The sequence below is a fragment of the Melanostigma gelatinosum genome (assembly GCF_949748355.1).
Source record: "Melanostigma gelatinosum genome assembly, chromosome: 12".
NCBI classification, from domain to species: Eukaryota; Metazoa; Chordata; class Actinopteri; order Perciformes; family Zoarcidae; genus Melanostigma; species Melanostigma gelatinosum.
The window spans coordinates 9734725-9753007 of record NC_136645.1 but is presented as its reverse complement, the minus strand read 5'-3'; the positions used below and the strand labels follow the sequence as shown (position 1 = coordinate 9753007).

General features: G+C 41.9%; 1 protein-coding gene across 1 annotated transcript in view; it reads left to right on the top strand.

Annotated features, from left to right (window-relative positions):
• Positions 1 to 18283, top strand: part of LOC306785940 (protocadherin-15-like) — a gene marked incomplete at both ends in the record, with an annotated part of 133896 nt that overhangs the window by 107327 nt on the left and 8286 nt on the right. Inside the window, 5 exons of the mRNA XM_079280524.1 lie at positions 1436 to 1651; positions 5537 to 5625; positions 7577 to 7753; positions 10529 to 10747; positions 13224 to 13343. Coding sequence (XP_079136650.1) covers positions 1436 to 1651; positions 5537 to 5625; positions 7577 to 7753; positions 10529 to 10747; positions 13224 to 13343 — 821 coding nt within the window. The remainder of the gene's footprint in view (positions 1 to 1435; positions 1652 to 5536; positions 5626 to 7576; positions 7754 to 10528; positions 10748 to 13223; positions 13344 to 18283) is intronic.

Here is an 18283-nt window from a genome sequence, read left to right as displayed (position 1 = left end):
GGAGAAATACCGTCAACGTTTGACATATGCTGACACTTGGTCCAAAATAGTGTAGTCACGTTATACAATCACAAGGAGTAATTTGCAGAGATCTGTATGTCAGCAAATGCACCTTTGCAGTGCCACACAGGTTTCAGTGGTTTGGAAAGATAAGTGGAAAATACTTCATTAGCAAGGTAAAAGTGTTCTGTTCAGAAAGAAATATTTGATTGCATAATTATACCCACTGCTCCTTGTGGCACTTACGTGACCCTTTAATCAGTTAGTTATTGGATTCATGGGTCGCCAATTATTTTCAGGACCCTCTCTGGCTCTTTACTGTTTTAAAAAAGAGTGAAGAAAGCTTTTTGAACAACAATCAAATGCCTTTGTGTTTATATTTTTAACGTAAATCATCCAAATCTACACATTTTCACTTTGTTGTCTTGTGGCAGCTTGCAAACAAACCTCAGTTTCCCCTCAGTGTCCTCAACAACTTTTAAAAGCTTTGCCCTACACACATGATGCTAGTACATATTTTCAATAAATTTGTCTTCACCCAACGCGGATATCTCACTCTGTTGATTTATGCAGCCCTTGCAGTGGGACCCCCCCCCCCTCCTCTTCCAATAGCTGGAGAAAAAAAGAGCGATTGCTCCTATTTATCAGTGTCACATACTACAAGCGCTCTGACTTATTTTACCAACAATGACACAGTGTGGTTTGACAAGCTTCATGGAGATTATGATACTCATAAATGATATGTTGTTTTTGTTGATTTCATGTTTTTTTTAACCCAGGTCATTTACTTGTTTTGATTTAAGAAATGCTATTTTTAATAATCATAAAGTCTTTGCTAACTTGTAATAGCTTTACCAAATTTAAAACACATCATTTATATTTTCATAGAAACAATATATCAAAAAACGACGTTCCCCTCATGTTTGAGTTTGCTGTGATCAGAAAATATGTGCCAAACTGTCGGTGGTTCCCACTCCAGCCAGCTGTAGATCAACACAATGTTATAATGGTTATCCATCAATGGTTCTGACAATATTAGATCACATTTCTTAACACCATGGCAGAAATCATGGCTGCACTAAAGGCAACACTGACCTCAAGAAAAGAAGCTCTATAACCGGACGCCGTGTCTTCAGATTATTGAATCGTTTAAGTTTGTCACATGGCTGCAGAATGTTTGTGTAGTAAATCAATGCAAGATTGATGCATCACGGGGGGGGGGGGGGGGTCGAACAAGAAAATCCCGCCTTCAGTGTTTTCAGCTACCGTCGAGGGCTCAAGCAATGATTGGTGGATTCTAGCTCAGGCTGTATTGAAATCTTAAATCAATACTTTTCTTTCCATGACACATTTCTCTTTTTGTCATTGTTGTTAGTATAACACAATTGTTTTCCTGTCTAACACTCTCTATGTGTGCGCTGCATTTGTCTTACAGGCCACTGATAAGGACACTGGGAATTACAGTAAGATGGCATACCGCCTGATTATCCCACCCACACCGGAGGGCCAGGACAGCTTTGTCATCGAGACATACACGGGTCACGTCAAGTCGGCCACCATGTTTCGAAATATGCGCAGGTCCTACTTCAGGTTTGAAGTTATTGCAACAGACGACTATGGAAAAGGTCTCAGCAGCAGTGCTGAAGTGGTGGTGAGTATCCAGTGTTGTGCCTTTTATAGCGTATATATGTATGGTGATCAATATATATACTGCGCGGAGCTGTGTGCACACTGGTCACCTGCACACCGGTGGCATATTGATTGACAGCATGGTATCTCAGCAGAGAACGGTCCTTTGAAACATGAAATCAGTTTTCAATGTCATCTGTCTATATTTCATTGATAGATGAGCCTTTTCAAAAGGGGCATCCCAGCGTCAAAGTCAATTTAGTAGTCAGGGGAGTGTTGCACAGACTGTGAACACTGTTGAGTGAGATCTTCTGTAGCCCTGGAGGAGTTTTACATGTGTTGTCGTGTCTGAGAAAATGACTCAAGGGTCATCACTTTAGAGCTAGCCTTATATTAAACAGACGGATAAGTCTGCATTATAAACGTAAGAATAGAAGAAGAAGGTGTAAGAAAGGACATTTGGGAAGTGTAGGCTCCAGTGTTGTTTTTAGATTAACCTAGTAAAAGTCAGGATATCTTGGCATCTGCTGCACAGACTTATATTTTCTAAGTCCCGCATTCTTAAATGTAAATTATTGGCCCTTATATTGTCGCATTATATTTTTTATGTTTGTAATTCTGCTCCTGTTAAGCACTTTGTGACTAATGTCTGTGAAAAGCGCTTTATGAATAAATCTTACCTACTATTTTCTGGAAGTTCAATATCAAGTCGCTGGAGTGCACCATAAACATGTTATTTTGTTTTATAGAGTAATGTTTTATGCAGCAGAATTGTTGGCACCAAAGTCTGTTTCAATAATTATGTCAGACTATCAAACGATGTCTGCCATGAAGAAACCATTTTTATTGTCATATACATTTATACATACACAATTTGACGACTGCATTTGACCCATCCCTGTATATAGGGAGCAGTGGGCTGCCATTGATTGGCACCCGGGGACCTGGGGGTTCAGTGTATTGCGCAGGTACACTTCGACACGTGACACATTCCAGTCGGGGATCAAACCGTTGACCTTCCGGTTCCCAGACGACCCTCTTAACCCAGTGAGCCACGGTCGTTTGTGGCGGTCTAGAAGAACCGCCACAAACTAGTTGTGGTTTATTGTTGGAATGCTGTTACGCATTCCAACTATTGTTCTTCGAATCTTTATTGTTGGAATGCTGTTAAGCATTTAATTGCTGTTAATTTCTGATATCTTTTAAACTTTTTGAACTGCAGCAATTTAACTTTTATGATTTTTCAGCCCTTTTCTGACTTTATAATGGGTGTGTATTGCGCAGCTTAGAGTGCACCAATTAGTGATGTTGATAAACACACAGACACACATGCACTCCTCTCTCTCACTCACTCACTCACTCACTCACACACGCACGCACGCACGCTCTCTCTCACACGCACGCACGCTCTCTCTCTCACACGCACGCACGCTCTCTCTCTCTCTCTCTCACACCCACGCACGCTCTCTCTCTCTCTCACACGCACGCACGCACGCTCTCTCTCTCTCTCACGCGCACGCACGCTCTCTCTCTCTCTCACACGCATGCACGCTATCTCTCTCTCTCTCACACGCACGCACGCACACTCTCTCTCTCACACGCACGCACGCTCTCTCTCTCTCTCTCACACGCATGCACACACGCACACTCTCTCTCTCTCACACGCACGCACGCACTGACTCACTCACTCACTCACTCACTCACACACACACACACACACACACACACACACACACACACACACACACACACACACACACACACACACACACACAGTCATTTCAGGTCTTTTAGAGGACCCCCCCAGACACACACACCCACCCCATTTTAAAATAAAAGCCGCACACACATGATTTGTTGCAGCTGTTATGTGTTGCAGCTCGGCCAATCAGATATGAGGATTCTGATAAGTTTCCTGATTCGAGTGACATTTACACACACGCGACACAAGAGGGAGAGACGAGGAAAGACATGGCAGAGCAGGACAACAGTCATGTAAGCTGTAAAAGATAAAACATAGTACAATCTCCAAATGAGAAAGTTTGCCAGAGATATCAGAGTCTCTCTCTCTCTCTCTCTCTCTCTCTCTCTCTCTCTCACTAATTCTTTCCTCTCTCTCTCTCTCTCTCTCCCTGTCTGTGTCTCTCTCTCATACAGTCATTCAGGTCTTAGAGACTTTTAGAGGACCCCCCCCCCACACACACACACACATGCACACACACACCCCATTTCAAAATAAAAACCCCAAAGAGTGGATTCTAATTGAAATGCTTGTGATGAAGCCAGGCATTTAATAACCTCTGTTTATGTGTGTCAGACATTATGATTATGTCTCCTCTCCCCCCCACCCAGCACCACCCTTTCAAAATAAAAGCCCCATGGATTAACTGTATTTAAACAAGCTCAAAATTAGGCTTTTTTGTTAAAAATGAATGCTCTTACTAATACTGCGACAACTACTACTGCTGCTGCTAATATAGTATTACTACTACTGCTCCTACTACTTCTACTATAACTTTTGCTGTTGCTACTGCTACTGCTACTGCTATTACTGCTACATCAATATTATTACTACCACTACTGCTATTACTACCACTACTACTATTACTTATACGACAACTGCTACTACTACTACTGCTATTCATGCTACTAAAAGTAGTAATACTACTACAGCTATGAGTACGACTGCTACTAGTACTACTACTACTGCTACATCTTCTACTGCCATTACTATTACTACTACTACAACTACTACTACTACTGTGATATTAAATACTACGACCAACACTACAGCTATTACTATGACAACTGATACTATGTCTTCTACTACTTCTTCTAATTACTAATACTTCTACTACTAATAATACTTATACTACAACTTATACTACTACAAATATCACCACTGATGAATTTTTTTAAGCCACAGAAACTGTTCAAATATCAAAATGTTCAGCTCTTTCAGGAGAGGTGTGATATGACTTTTCATTTTTGTAATCTTTAAACTTTTTGAATTGTTAAGCTTTTTGCAATTTGTTTTTGAATTGGATATCTATTTTCAGCAATGTTTTTGCGATTCATTTCAGTTTTCAGCATTCCAACGCATTTTCAGCAGGAAATGCTTTTTCTAGTTCATTTTGAAACCTCTTTTTTTTCCCCAAACTAATTTGTTCATGATGAGCCTAGATAGTGCTTTTTTTGTTTGTTTACTCAGTGCCAAATGTTTTGGTTCCAGTCTGTTGAATTATTCACAGTAGGTACAGGACACATAACATGTGGCCTCTGCAACCGGCTGATGATCTAATTACACTGTTTCTTTCAGAAATATGTATTAACTTTGTACACATTACGTGCATTTGTGTGTATCTGTTCGTGTGTTTGCCTAAATGGGTGTCTCTCATCTTTGTCTGGCTTTCTTTTTCCAAATAATTCCCCCACGCACACGCTGTGATTGGGTTCAGCTTTGTTCCCAATTCAATGCTTATCTTTCCTGACTGTTGAAAGGATTATTTTTCGTTTCAGTGAAATATGTCTGGCTAACAAGCCTCTAACGAGACAGAAGGAGGGTCTGGGACATTGCCTGCTTATGGGAGAGCAGCAAGTGCGGAACCATGGTGCTCGTTAATTTTCAAGGGGAAACCTAATTTCACAGGAATCGCATGGGAGATTTGGCTTCAGAGCACAGAGGCTGTTGCCTATGCACTTATATGCGGCATCAGAATTAAAGCCTGTTAAGTTTGCCGCATGCCACCAATGCAGGCAGGCAATTAGAGGGTCCCTTTTGATTTGACCGAAGCAGTCGGACATATGTGACACACTGGCTTAATCGCAATTTATTTCTATTTTCTGCTGTCTGCTTTACCACTTGGTCTGTTGTTTCTCTCTTTCCCTCAATCCTTCTCTTTCTCAGGTTTCTGTGGTCAATGCGTTGGACATGCAAGTTGTTGTGTCCACTGTCCCACCCACTCTAGTGGAAGAGTATAAAGAGCAGCTCATTAGGTAAGACAGCATTGCAAGCTACTGTGTAATAAGAAGGGGAAATATTCACCTTTCAACAAATGACCATTAACTCGTTTTAATCTTGCTCTCTTCCATACAACATGTTATTTTCAGGACATTTCCTTGCCCTCTAATATTCCTTTTGTTAATTGACACTGGAAAATGAATTGCATATTTTTGCACGATGATAAGGGGTGAACTTGGTTCAAGGTGGCACCTTGATTTGCATATACAATTATTATAGAAGGCCTGGAGTGACATATATGATTCAGCTGTCCCAAACGACAATTGGAAATAAACAGGAACCAATAAGAAAAAATGTTACGGACAACTTTGTCGTTATCAATTAGGATCATGGATTAGCCAATGAGACGGTTGAGTCTATCCTATATAGTCTGTTTTCCAAATTAATTAATGATAGAGATTCATGCAACGTCTTTTTGCAGCTCTTGGGGCACCGTGTTTAATCTAATTAGTCAATCTAAAAGGCAAATGGGTGTTAATAGTTGTTTTCAAGAGCTTGCTGTGTCTCTCCCACACAAATGGCACTGCTCTTTAGGCTGAAAAACGCACCCATTAGTCACGTTAAGCTCTTTGCAGTGATGACATTTGAGAGGTCTACGATTTTGCACAGTGCCTTTCATGATCCTGGGCCATTTTACCTGAGTGCTCAAACTGTTTATCCACCTTGGCAAATGCAGACAGCAAAGCACTTCTCTATTGGCTGTAATTTGAGGTGTGGATTGCTCCCTGCCTGAACAGGATTATCAAAGCCTGGCTTTGCCAAGAGCCCAGTTGTGAAGCAAAACGCAGCCCAATGAGACAATCATTGCCAGAACTGGAGTGCTTAAGATCGATGGCTCTGATACTGCTTCGGGCACAGAGGTGCCAAGAAAATATTTGAACGAATGCAAACCTGTTTTTTGGTGTATTTACGCCGTTATTGCTTTCCTCCAGTGGCGGGCCGTCAGGGCCTGCAAGGCCTTCTCTGCTGGCCTAAACAGAACCACAAAGCTATATATATTTATATATATATATATTATAATTTAATCATTTTTCTTAAATGCACTACATGTATTATAATTTATAAAAATATTTTTCCCATTATCTTATTTTCTCATTGCACAGCTACTGTCTTCCTCAGTTGCTCTGCTTCCAATGCAGCTTGTTTTAAGTCGAGCTTTTATCCAATCAGATCTCACCTGTGTGTCTCTAGGTAAGAACAGAGGCAGAGGCCTGCAGACTCTCACCTGCAGCCAGTGCAGATTAAAGTAAATGGGGACGATAGTGTTGATTGTCATGGTGTTCAACCAATCAGATCTTTAGTTTGACATGTTGGACGTATTCTTTGACGTGTCAGCGCCTGCTAGCCGGCCTATAATGACGTCAGCATTACATGCCGCTCAGTGTTCGTTTGTAGCTTTCCCGCTAGGTGCAGAGTGTGCTGTGATTGGTCAGTGGGCGAGCATGTGACTATCGTCAACCGAAATTTAACAGCCAGCAGAGGCTGATGGGTAGTGAATCACATCACGTGATGCAGCTCAGCCAATCAAAATGCACTCTGACTGAGTTGAGCTGCACCATGACAGAGAGTGCTGAGAGGAGGAAAGACACTACAGAGCAGTACGTTCAAGTTGTGAAAGTAAAATCCTATGTCACTCTCTTTGGGTCGCGGCTTGTCGTTACGGAATGACGGTGGATCCCACAGCCAGACCAGCTGAGAACATTATATTTTCCTGAATTTAGGCTTTTGCATTCTCTAAATGCTTGAGCGTCAATCAAACGACGAAAACGTACATAGTTACAGCCTTAAAAATGAGCTGTGTGGTTATAATGTGGTTATAAGGTGGTATTTCAGCTGCAGGACCAGCAGTGAAGGCCCAGGTATGAAATGCACCGCCCGCCACTACTTTCCTCATAAGTTTGACCTGTGGTTTTGTTTTCATTTCAGTGTTTTGGAGCGCCACGTCCAGGACCAGATTCCAGGTGCCAAAGTGATTGTAGAGTCAATCGGGCCACGTCGTCATGGGGATGGCTTTGAACTAGAGGACTACAGTAAGTCGGACCTGATGGTGTACGCCATTGACCCGCTCACCAACAGGGCCATTTCACCCAAGGAACTTTTCAAGTGAGTGGGTGTATTTTATTACACGATGTATAGGTTTAAATGTATGTTCACATGTCCGTGCCGTGCTGCATAGCTTCTTCCCTGCAGGTCTGCCTTTACTTTTTTTATAAGAGTTTGTTTATCCTGCAGGTGCAGCCAATCTTCCATATGTCACAGAAAGGGGATAACATCAGGGAGAAAAAGGAAGGGGTGTGGTTAGGAAGGGACCAAGTGAGAGTGAAGCAGGGAGTATTTCTATCAGTCCACTTAACCCATCATGCCAGAGCCTTTAAAGAGCCTGCAGAAATGCCAACAACACATTGTATTCCTTTTGTTTGGGGACATGGAGATGGAGAGATTTCTGTTTCTGTTGGACCACTGATAGACCATGTTCACATGCTATTAAAGCAACAGAGAAAAAGTGCCTACATGACACTATTTCATCCCTTCAGAAGAAAGAAGAGTCTGACCTGCCACCTGAGAACAATCTCACCTTTCTCATGTTCTGTCAAACCGATCGGACACGAATCTTAAAAAGGATGCTCCATCAGAGCATGACAGTGGCCAATCAATAGGAAACACCCCCTTTCTGAGTTGTCCCCTTCACTCTCTACCAATTGCTCCCCTGCTTGACTTACATTGAACTATCTGACAGTATCTTCGGTCTTTATTTGTCATTATATGCTTCCTGCCAATTCTGTTTTGTGTGTGGCTTCTAAGAAACCTTCCTCCTTGTCTTTGAAATGAGATTGTGATCATTTCAGTTCCTTTTTGAAATGCTCCACTCAAATGACATTTGGAGGTGCTTTGTGTATGTATTGAATTAATCTATATTAGCTTAGTGTCCTTGATATATAAGAGGAGTGCCTCAAACTATTATTTTAAGTGGGGATGGAGGCCAGTGCCATTGAAAAGATGGCACTTGTGTCATCAACCCACATTTGTGACCGTCGCCATCATCACAAATAGCAGCTTTTAAGAGAGCCAAGCTAATTTTAAGAGAGGCTTGCTGCATCCCTGCTTTAATACTGATTCCGTAGACACAGATACTGGCAGGAAAATCATTTAGACTAGAGGAGAAAGGCTTTTTATGTATGCAGTGTGTGTGTCTAACAATGTTGTGGGGTAATTGCATGTAATATATCTGTGACTTGCCTGTCAGAATACAGAGAGAGAAAGAGAGAGACACCATAGTGAGACAATGCTTGTATTATAGTGTCCTTATGCCACCTTGAATACAGCACTCTCTACCATTTGACCTCTCTAGAGGATGGATTGCCAGAGAAAACAGTTGATAACCTTCATCTCTGCTCATTTATTCAGCCCTCTGTGAAGCAGAATGTTTGGAAGCCAATCAAGTTATTGTTACAAAATAACAGTGGGAGAACAATGAGTGGATTGCTCCTATGCATGTTCATTTTATATATGTATATATAATATTGATGCAAATTCTGTCACAAGAGTGAAAAAACACATTTTTGGTAGAAAGGTCACACTAAGAATTTAATTTATCTTCTTTTGACACATCATTTGCACTTAAAGTTGAAAATGAATGAGCAGTATGTAGATAATAATACTAATGTGATGATCTAATTTACCAGATTCCACTGACCTTGAAACAATTGTCTCAGCAAATGACGCACTTAAACTTTTTTTTTTCTTGCGGCAGTGGAAACAAGATGAGTGCACAACATTAACATTTTATCACCTTTTGAGTTGTTGCGGTAGGTTTTTTTTTCTACTTAATGTATTTACCAATCCAGCAGTTACAGATCAGAATCATTCATTTAGCTCTATCTTGGGTCTCTAATATAGACAGTAGATGAGAAGTGGACGGAGTCACTGTGACGTCACCCATTGGTTTGTGGACTGCCGTTCTGAAGCCTTGAGTTTGGAATTTTAGTCGGCACCATCTTGGTTTTTGGTTGTCGTCAGCTTGGCTTTTGTTACAAGTTTAACCGAAACTACCAAAATTATTAAAATGGACTTTTACTAATTGAAAACACAATGTGAAAGGGTTAAAGTTGTAAGATGAAAAAATTGACAACTTCCAGACCAGACAACGCCGCCACAAGGTAGCCCGTCCTAAAGCATACCCTGCTTTGTCGTCTATTATGCTCGAAATGGTTCAATAATTAACTAAATGAACATCATGCTGTATTAAAGAAGACTTGAAACTAGCGACTGAGACATAAACAGATGTTCACAATGTTTACTGAGGTAATAAATCAAGTGAGAAGTAGGGTCATTTTCTCATAGACTTCTGTTCAATCACACTTCTCTTTGCAACCAGAGGAGTCGCCTCCTGCTGGCTATTAGAAAGAATGTAAGATTAAGGCACTTCCGCATTGGCTTCACTTTTCAGACTCGGAGGTTGCAGCTTGGTCTCCACCAGCTTAAAAGGGAAATGTCTTGCTCTTTCGCGGTGCCATCTGCCAGTTAGTGTACAGTGGGGTTTTTCAAACATTTCCCCTGGAAACAGCTGCCTGCTGCAGTGAAAGATGACACTATGAGAGCTGTGGGAGTAAACCAAAACAGTAAAGTTGTGGGCTAAACAATGAGCTAAAACTTTTTAGCGAGTTTTTGTAAAGCTGAGCTGCAGATGTGGGTGATGAATATCTGTAAGGTTGATCATTAGCGAGCAAGCCCTTTCACATTGTCTCATTGTTTTCACATCATCATTTGATACATTGTTTTTACTTAAATATTGATTACAGCTGCTTTAAGATGAATATGAGTTTGCAAGATTAATATTGAGATTATTCTCCTGTTCCTATTATGTGTTGTAAATCACAGATTTCTCGATGGGAACGTGCTGGAAATCAACAAGGAGTTCCAGCCATATCTGGGCGAGGGCGGCCGCGTCCTGGAGATCCGCTCCCCGGACATTGTGGCCAGTGTGAAGAAGGCGGCCCAAGCTGTGGGCTACACAGAGGGAGCTCTCCTGGCCCTGGCCATCATCATCATCCTCTGCTGCATCCCTGCCATCCTCATCGTCATGGTCACCTACAAACAGTGAGTACTCTCGCCTCAGTAATCATCACTGGCTTCTGTAATCGATTAATCACATTTAAACTGTTGTCAGGAAGTTAAGAGGGAAATACATTTTAATTAAGCAGACCGTTGTCTTGGGAGATGTTGTGTTTCACTTGGTTTTAGCGGAAACGTTTGCTCCTCACATGTCCTAATCAGACATTTATTGTTATTTTATTGTTCTCTGTACCCTCTGGCCCGCAAAACCGCAAACAGAATTGTTGAAAAGGGTATTTGTCAGGTTTTTAAGATAAATCGAGAGCAGTTCTTACTTGTTTGCTGCCTTTTTGTGTGTGTGTGTGTGTGTGTGTGTGTCTCTCTCTCTCTCGCCCCCTCTCTGTCTCTGTCGCTCTCTCTCTCACCAGACATGCTGACTGCGCACTCTGCTGGGCTAATCTCCTTGCTCATGCTCTGTGAAAGCAGATTAATTAACACTCATTTGTGACAAATATCTACAGCCAATTGTGACCGTCATAGTGCATCTTCACGCTACTTAATCATCTCTGCCTGACACACACACACACACAATAAACAGAGTCTGGCTTGTTCAAACTCTCTCATTCACACACACACACACACACACACACACACTGTGCAGTTTATGCTTTTTGTTCGAAGGTGAGGTAGTTGAACTCTTGCCTGGCTGGAGTTGGGGTCTTACCTCTAATCGTTAGTATGCTGCAAATGTTCCATACACAGTGATGTTTGGGAAATGTTTGTTCACGGCAGATGGGCAGAGTGGTTGTCCCGATGCACATGCACAGACCAAACACACAGCAGAAAGCTGTTGATGGTGACATTAGACCTAACACACAAACTGTCACGACAGATGGCGCTTTGTTGTTGGCGTCATTACTTTGGTCAAATTAAATGATTTAGGAAATCAGTGTCAACATAATTCACTGCTGCCTTGATTTGGGAATGAGCGTAATATTTAAAACATGAATCTGTTTATTCATGTGGAATAATTGAGTTTTGTTGTGAATAAGTTCTGTTGATATGAAGCACATGAAGATTCACTTAAGGATAAAGCCACGGCTACTTTTGCATGTAGCCCTGCAGTCACGGCTGGAGGCTTGAGTGCTTGCTACTTTGTGTAGAAGTTGGAGTGAACGTACAGAAAGTTTTCTGCTGTTTTGTGGTGTAATAGATTCACACTATCTGTTCTACGAAGATATAATGTTTATCACTTAATCCAACGTGTCTGTGTTATGTCACCTCCCAACATTAAATACCTCCTAGCATTAAAATTGTATGAAGCTTACGCTCTTGACAAATTCTGCAATTACTCAACTTTTTTGTCTCTTATTTCTCTCTCTTCCTGTCTTCTCTCATTTTCTTCTGAATCAAAACCAATAACCAGGTTCAAGGAGTAAGTAATCATTTGTTCTTCATGTTTTACAAGAGATTGCTTGAAGTGCGTGTGTCTCTCTCATATTCATTCTTCAGTAGTTCTTTAAAGACGAGTGGAATGTGTGAAGATAATGAATAAAACGCACGCTGTCTAATGGCACTCTTTGGGAAATGTCTGCCAGTATAATGACATAAAGCAACAGTGACTCATCTTGTAGGTTACAGAATGAATTTTTATTTTGGCAGTTTAGATTCATGTGGAGGAAGGAAAATCAACCCACAGTCAACAAGACATATAGTTCTGTGCAGCTTTCAGAGTAAACAAGTAGCTGGTGAAGAGAACAGAACAAGCTCACAGTAGACAGCTCGCATGTTATCCATAAGAAATTAACCAAATTGAAATAGCTTCTAGTTTGCTTTGGAATCTGTTTTCTGACCTTAACAGTAAAAAAAAAAAAAGAAGCTTACTGAAGTTTTAATAATACAAGAATAGATGTTACCTAAACCTCATCTGGGCATGGGACGACAGGCAAATATAATGTCACGATTGTCCGGGCGAAAATAAATGTGATTCACAATATTTGTATTGCATCACAGTTAGGACACGTATCTCCTTTTAGGAAACAATGTTTGTAGAAAACAAACAATCTTAAATAAGATGATTGTAAATCATAGAGTCCCCCTGCATGAATAAAGGATAAATGCAAATAAAACAAATAGCAACTGTTCCTTTTCCACAAACTCTACATCATCCCATTATATCGAGTTATTCTTTGCCTCTCCCACAATATTTATTTGACATGACCGAACATAACAGGAACTTTACTTTTACTGCCAGTTGCTACATGTGCCTCCTTTTTGAAAAGGAAAACTTGTGAAAACACACCGTTAATTCATGGTCGACTTCATGCATAAGTGATGTGTCTGGCTTCTGCTCACTTTTTAACCACGCCGTTCTAGAAAGGAGTCGTTCCTTCTTAACTACATTAACTGTGAAAGAAACATTTGGGGTTGATTTTCCTTCGTCTGTCTGTGCATGAGGTTTGTTTTTCTGTGGACCAGAAACATTACCTTGGTGACCGTAAAATGTTGACACTTTGCACAGGCGACAGGCAGAGTGTGCCAAAACTGCCAGGATCCAGATGGCTTTACCACCAGGAGGGAAAGCCGCTCCGGCGGGTGCTCCCAGTGCTAACCTCTATGAGGAGCTGGGCGACAGCAGCATGTGAGTCAACCCTGACCCCTTTTTATCGACCTCCCACCTGTTCCCGTGATAAGCAGGTACTCTTGGTCTGCAGGTTCCCTTCTTTTGAGTTTCTTCTCAGAAAAAAAAAGAAATGCTCTCATGTTGAATGCCCGTACCACTGCCTTAGTATTCTCCTGCTTTTGACACCAGCTGTTGTCCACTATTCAGAATAATTCCCCTCTGCTTTTCTAAAATGACTCCTAGCAGCGCTGCATGTTGACCTCAGACATCCACCTTCTGCTTTACACATATTCATACCTACATCAATGGATCTCCCTGCTATTTTGCTTCCTAACCATTGTCCACTTTAAATGTAGCAAACCACACAGCACAGCCTGACTTGAGCTGATATGCGCGTTCTTTTTTGACTGTGTATGCAAGACGCTCTTTCAAGGTAAGAGTGTGTTGTGTTTGTAAAATATCTGTATAGTTTACTGGAAACAAAAACAAATACAGAGTCTGGCCTGTGCGTCGTAATTGTTTTTTATAAATTACTTTAAACAATCCTTTGATTAACACCGACATTAAATGCTTCCTGAGCTTACCTTGATGTCTAGAGTTTTGCCATCTCATTCCTCCTTTCATTTTGAACAATACCCCGAACGTCGAATGAATTGTTAATACTTGCCGATTAAAGGAATTTTAAATGAGACTAAATTGAATTTAAACAGCTGCCCCGCTGGGTTTAATCATTTTGATTTACAGCTATACTGCTATTAACATTACATTTGCCGTGATAAAAAAGAAAATAAAAGCTCAACGGCAAGCTGTAAAGAGCGAGTGTAATGTTTGTAACAGATGTTGACCAACACTCAGCAACAAGCAGAAGCTTTTGATTCTGGAGCAGAAGAGCTCTCGTGGGGATTGGATTGTAGCCGAGCTACGTTTATTTGGGGATTATATTCCAAGAAGAGCTAGTCCTATAAACAACCCCATTAAAAGTTCGTATAAAGTTTTTTATACAGACAGGTATAGTGAGTGTGTGTGTCGATAACGTAAATCATTACATTTTAGGGTGAGGACTTGCTTTAAGGTTACATCTAGATTAAGGTTAAAGTTTAATTTAGGGTTAGGGTGAGGCTGGTAGCGGTTATTGTTGGGGTGAGTCTCCAAAAAATTGAGTGCAAGGCAATGTAATGTCCCCAAAAGTCATGAAAACGCGACGTCTGTGTGTGTTTGTGCCACCAGCATACTCTGCAGGTACACACAGCATATATAAGCTTACGTTTCATCCACACCTCTGACAGTTCTGCTATAGTCCTCTTACATCTGTCTGTGTTTCTATCTTCTCCATCATTTATATTCTTCTGTCTCTTTGGATTCAGACTGCAGTAAGTAATCCCTAAATATATGACGTCTGGGTACTTTGATTAATATTATTTGTATGATATAACACAGGGGAGGCACTCTAGTTTTCCCCCTTGCTGGTAGCTTTTGCTAAGCATATGCATATACTATATATAGTATGTGATTTTGGTATGTACTTAACACTCATTCAAATGGTAAGATTTTCCACCATTAATGCCCCTTGTGCTTAAATATATTTTGTTAATTGATTTGTTAGTTGAAAGGTTTTTTTAGGCTTAGGGAACGACTTTAACTTCCATGTAGTGAGGAAACGTGAAGTACCCTTGTTTAGATTCACTGAACAGTAGATATCACTCTCGCTGTCTCCTCTCTCCCGTCCCATTGAACAATTGTCTCCTCATGTGCTTTGTTGCCTTTACCCTCACGTCTCTTGGTGCTGTGACTGATTGCTGCACTAATGCATCCAATATGGGTTGATGTTGGTTATTTGCATCATAATTTATCGTTGGACCAAAGCCCAGCACATCTGTTGTCATAATCATTTTTAAAATATCAATATTGAATAAATTAAAAAACAAAAAAGTTTGTTAAAAGTCATCTTTTTGTTACTGTGCAGACGTTCTCAGCAACAGTCACAATACTTGGAGTCGTAATCAGTTAAGATGCAGGAACAAGTGATAGCAGTGTTGCTTTCGCCTCACTCTTTTTTTTCTTTGCTTCGCTCACCCTTAGACCATCAATTTTCACCTGTTTCAAGTCTTTTTTTCTTCTTCACCTCCACTTTTTTTTTACTGGGGCAGGGTTAAAAAGTCTGTCATTGAGGAGGCCAACCACCAGAGGATTCTTGGCACCTTTGCCTGTCGCGCCAATGCAGCCCGCGGCAACGGAGCGTTGCGTGTCAACCTGCCCAAATCAGAGAGCAACGTGACCATCCTCTCTGACCGCAACTCACTCACCACTCACAACCCCGTGTACGATGACAGCAGCCCTGAGGTCTCTCCGTCTGAAAAGCGGTTCTCCTTTTCCCACTCAGCGGGGTCGGAGTACGTCTGGTCAATGCCTGCTCGCATTCACGATGGGCTGCCCGGTTATGAGGCGCCAAGGAGACGAGCTCTTTTGGACCCAGACGACTGGGAGCTCCAGTTACGCAAAGCAGCCATGAGCGGTGGGCGAAGGCCGGAGAGTTTGGACACGCTTCGCCTGAGTAGCAGTACAGAGACCAAGTTGTCAGTCCGTGAACATGCCAGGCAGTTTGAGCAACAGGCCCTCCCGGAACAAACCCTCAAGCAGAGCAGTGGCTCCCAAGGCTCCCTCTGCTCCATCGTTGTCAGGGATAGAGACAGCGATGACATGCTGGAGCTGACCTCAGAAGCTCTGCTCTCCATCATGGATTACCCCTACAGCACCACTTCTGTGGGCAGGGATGTGCCCCCCAGCATTATCATTAATCAGGGAGATGACTCAAGGCCCCTTGCTAGCCAGAGACTGACACCACCCGTCCTCAGGAGGTTCAGCGCCAGCATCTCCAGCTCCATGACAGTTCAGCCTTGTCACATCACAGTGGAGATCATACCAGACCCACCAGAAAATCCTGCGCCTCCTCCTCCACGGCGACATCCACCTTCCCCACCCACATCTCCTCCCTCTAGTCCACCTTCTTCTCCACCTTCGCCCCCCTACGTTCATGAACCTCAACATTCCCCTCACTCCTCTCCTCCTCCTGTCAATAAACAGGTTGCGCCCCCACCTCCACCACCTCTTCCTCCACCGCCTCCTCCTCCACCGCCTCTCCCTTCCCCGCCTCTCCCTTCCCCACCCTCACCCGGTATCAGCCATCAGTCACGCCCAGTCATCCAGTTTGTTCCAACTTCTTTGCCGCCCGTCTCCTCGCTTCGCCCCGTTTCAGAGCGAAAACATCCCCCTCCTCTTGACGCATCGCAAACTGGTGTCGGGAAAAAGGAACTCAAAGGGATCCTGAAAAACATCCAGAATCTAGCCGACATAGAGAGATCTGTTGCCAATCTGTACAGCCAAGTAGACAAAACTTGCAAGGTGGCCAAGTTTAACAGGAAACCACAAGTGACTGAAGAATCGGAAGGTGCTAACAAACTGCACAGCTGTGATCCCTGGGAAGAGCAGCGCGCGCCAAAAACAACAAACTCCAGCACTGCAGTCCAAATCAACTCGACAACAAGTGTGAACTATGCTGAAAATGGAACGAGTGAACTGAACATGGCAACAGACGTTCAGCAGACAAGCCAATTGAACTCCAACAGCCCAAACACTGCTGAGCACTCTTCCTTTCAATCCACAGTGTTCTGACTTTTTCTCTCTGTCTCCGCACTCTCATTATTTCCATTTATACATATCCATGCCTGCATTTTCTGGTTTGTAACTATGTTTTATTTTCTGCACAGTTGGTAGTATTTTGTATCAGCGTGAGCCAAGTCTGACGAGTTTGACTGTGTGGGTCTTTCAGACAAAACATTTCTTTCCCTTGATACTTTGTGTGGAAATCAAATTGTAGTGCCACCTGCCAAGAAATGTACTCCGCTCTGCCACATTGACTGTGCAATGTGCTCACAGGCTTGCATTAGAACATCAAAGAGGCTTGCATATACAGGCAGTTTGGCCCCGTTTTGCATGTTTGAATTATCTAAACTGCGATGAGATCTATGGTATGATAGTGTTAAGCGTTACCCAGAGTTCATATTGTAGGTTATAGTTAGTGGTATAGGTTATTTCAGTTCATAATCTTAACATTTCTAAACCAAAGCTCCTTTAATTTGATGATGCTAAACACCGACATTTATAAATCTCAAAGCCCGGCGGTCTGTTTCCTAAACCTTTTTCTGGCTGCATTTTTGACTTCTTCACTGAAGAGCAGACCATGAATATTTAGGATGTTGTTGCTTCATGCAGAATCCAAATTCGGTAAATAATAATGTTAAATGTTTGTTTGTTTTTTCAAATGAGGGGAAATTACCATAACTGTTAAGAATTCCCCAAAGGTATGCAAATACTATGAAACCATGTTACATTTTTTTAAACTACTTCCTGTGATGAATGAATGTGAGGTATAAATGTTTCAGATGAATGATGCAGCGAAAAGCGTTACAACTAATTGTCATATCCACCCTTGAGCAAGGGAACAATATACACAGAAAGAAAAAGAGAATCTAGAAATATATATACAGAGCAACATTACATGAAATTGCACTGGATATTACGCTAAGACTGGCTACAGTAAATCCTTTTATTTAAAATGTAATACAGTTGAAAGCAGATACGACAGGGCCAAGCACTCCTAAGTGAAAACGTCTTATTTTGGCTGTAAAAACACATTGACTGGGTTACCCAGCAGGCTCATGTTGAATGAAGAGAGCCAACCTCTGGGGGACCTGTCTATTCACATGTCTGCAGAGATCCTCCCAGCATGATAAAGTAGTCACTGTGATGTCCGGGTGCACACTGGAAAAGGCTAATTAGAGAACCAATCAATCGTTAACTAGGGCCGCTGCCTGTGGGACTGTCAACTACTGTTACCCTCTCCTTTTCTTTCCATCTCTCTGACCTTCTGCCTTTCCCATTTGTCTGTGTTTCTCTCTCAC